A 1,290-nucleotide genomic window follows, 5' to 3' on the forward strand; every position below is an offset into this window, starting at 1 on the left:
GACCCGCTGAGTCACAAGTTTTGGTACAGTCGAGGGAGGGCTAATGAAGGGAGCAGCAAGAAGACAGTAGGATTGAGTTGTCGCGGAAGGAATACACCACAGATGGGTGCTGGTACGGAGTAGCGCTTCTGAGCTCGTTGTTGGCCACAACTTGATAACTTGGATCAACTTGAATTTCCTCAACGCGGCTCCCTGCTTATTTTCATACTCACTTGCTAGCCTGTCCTTGTCCTGACTTCCATTAGAATAGTTTTACCGAGAAGGCAATGGCATCATCAACAGCATCGATGGCCAGTGGAGGGCCAATGTCCCCCGGGCAAAACTTTTTGGGCTGTAGCATTTCGGTGAAGACCACCAACGGCGATACGTTCCGAGGCGAACTTTTCTGGTACTGCCATGAAGTAGCGACAATTTGAAATGATGTTTATGCAGCTACGACATATCTGATTCCAATTCGATCGTTCTGCGAGAGCTCGTTGGTAAAGATAAGTGTACATACCATTGGATAAAGACGAGTAGTAGATCGGGGATATGGGAAGCGGACCTATTTTGAATCATCTTCGAGTGAACCTAAGATACTCTGATGTGGTCTATTGCTTTGCAGATACTATTCGTGACATCAAAGCACTGAAGCCGCCAACTGCTACTGACTCTCCGCTCCCCCACATAGACCTCAAGGCGGTAGTAGTGGGGCTCGGGAACTTCTGTTGGTGCGGTATGGTCATTTATATGTCATTCTTAGCTTCAAGCGCAGATGACCGATGCTGAGCATAACTTCCAGGATACTCGGGAACGTTATGGGGTCGGTGTAACACAACTTGCGCAGGTAGTAGTGGTTATAGTTGTAGTAGTAATACTAGTAGGAGTAGTGGTTTAGAAGAGAGGTAGTGAGTAATAGTAGTAGTAGTAGTAGTAGTAGTAGTAGTAGTAGCAATGATGATAAGTCTGCAGTGTAGACATCACATCCCTATAGTAGAGCCTATTGTGTCTCTTAGACTGTGTTCGACCTTATGTCGAAGACAATGCCGTGTCGATGGGATGGCCAAGATATACTATGCTATACTGTCCGTATCAAGAGCCCTTACCAAGCTGCCAACTGCACAGGTAGTTAGCCTTGTCCATAGCATCACACATGGAGATTATTCTCAGGGCCGAATAGCAGTGAGCTTGATCGAGTAAAGAAGGTTCTTGAGCTGGAGCGGTTCAAAATGGAGAAGGAAGAGAAAAAGCACAGTAATGTGGGAGGCCGCTGATGAGCCGTACCATTCCTTGAGTAAATAGTAACATTTC

At 46.4% G+C, this 1,290-nt stretch overlaps 1 protein-coding gene across 1 annotated transcript in view; it reads left to right on the plus strand.

The window, feature by feature from the left end:
- Positions 1-287: 287 nt before the first annotated feature.
- Pmar_PMAR020224 (conserved hypothetical protein) overlaps positions 288-1,290 on the plus strand; it is a gene marked incomplete at both ends in the record, with an annotated part of 1,912 nt that continues 909 nt past the window's right edge. Inside the window, 6 exons of the mRNA XM_002767004.1 lie at positions 288-388; positions 433-515; positions 605-681; positions 743-826; positions 996-1,104; positions 1,150-1,238. Coding sequence (XP_002767050.1) covers positions 288-388; positions 433-515; positions 605-681; positions 743-826; positions 996-1,104; positions 1,150-1,238 — 543 coding nt within the window. The remainder of the gene's footprint in view (positions 389-432; positions 516-604; positions 682-742; positions 827-995; positions 1,105-1,149; positions 1,239-1,290) is intronic.

The sequence above is a fragment of the Perkinsus marinus genome, assembly GCF_000006405.1.
Source record: "Perkinsus marinus ATCC 50983 genomic scaffold scf_1104296971228, whole genome shotgun sequence".
NCBI classification, from domain to species: Eukaryota; Perkinsozoa; order Perkinsida; family Perkinsidae; genus Perkinsus; species Perkinsus marinus.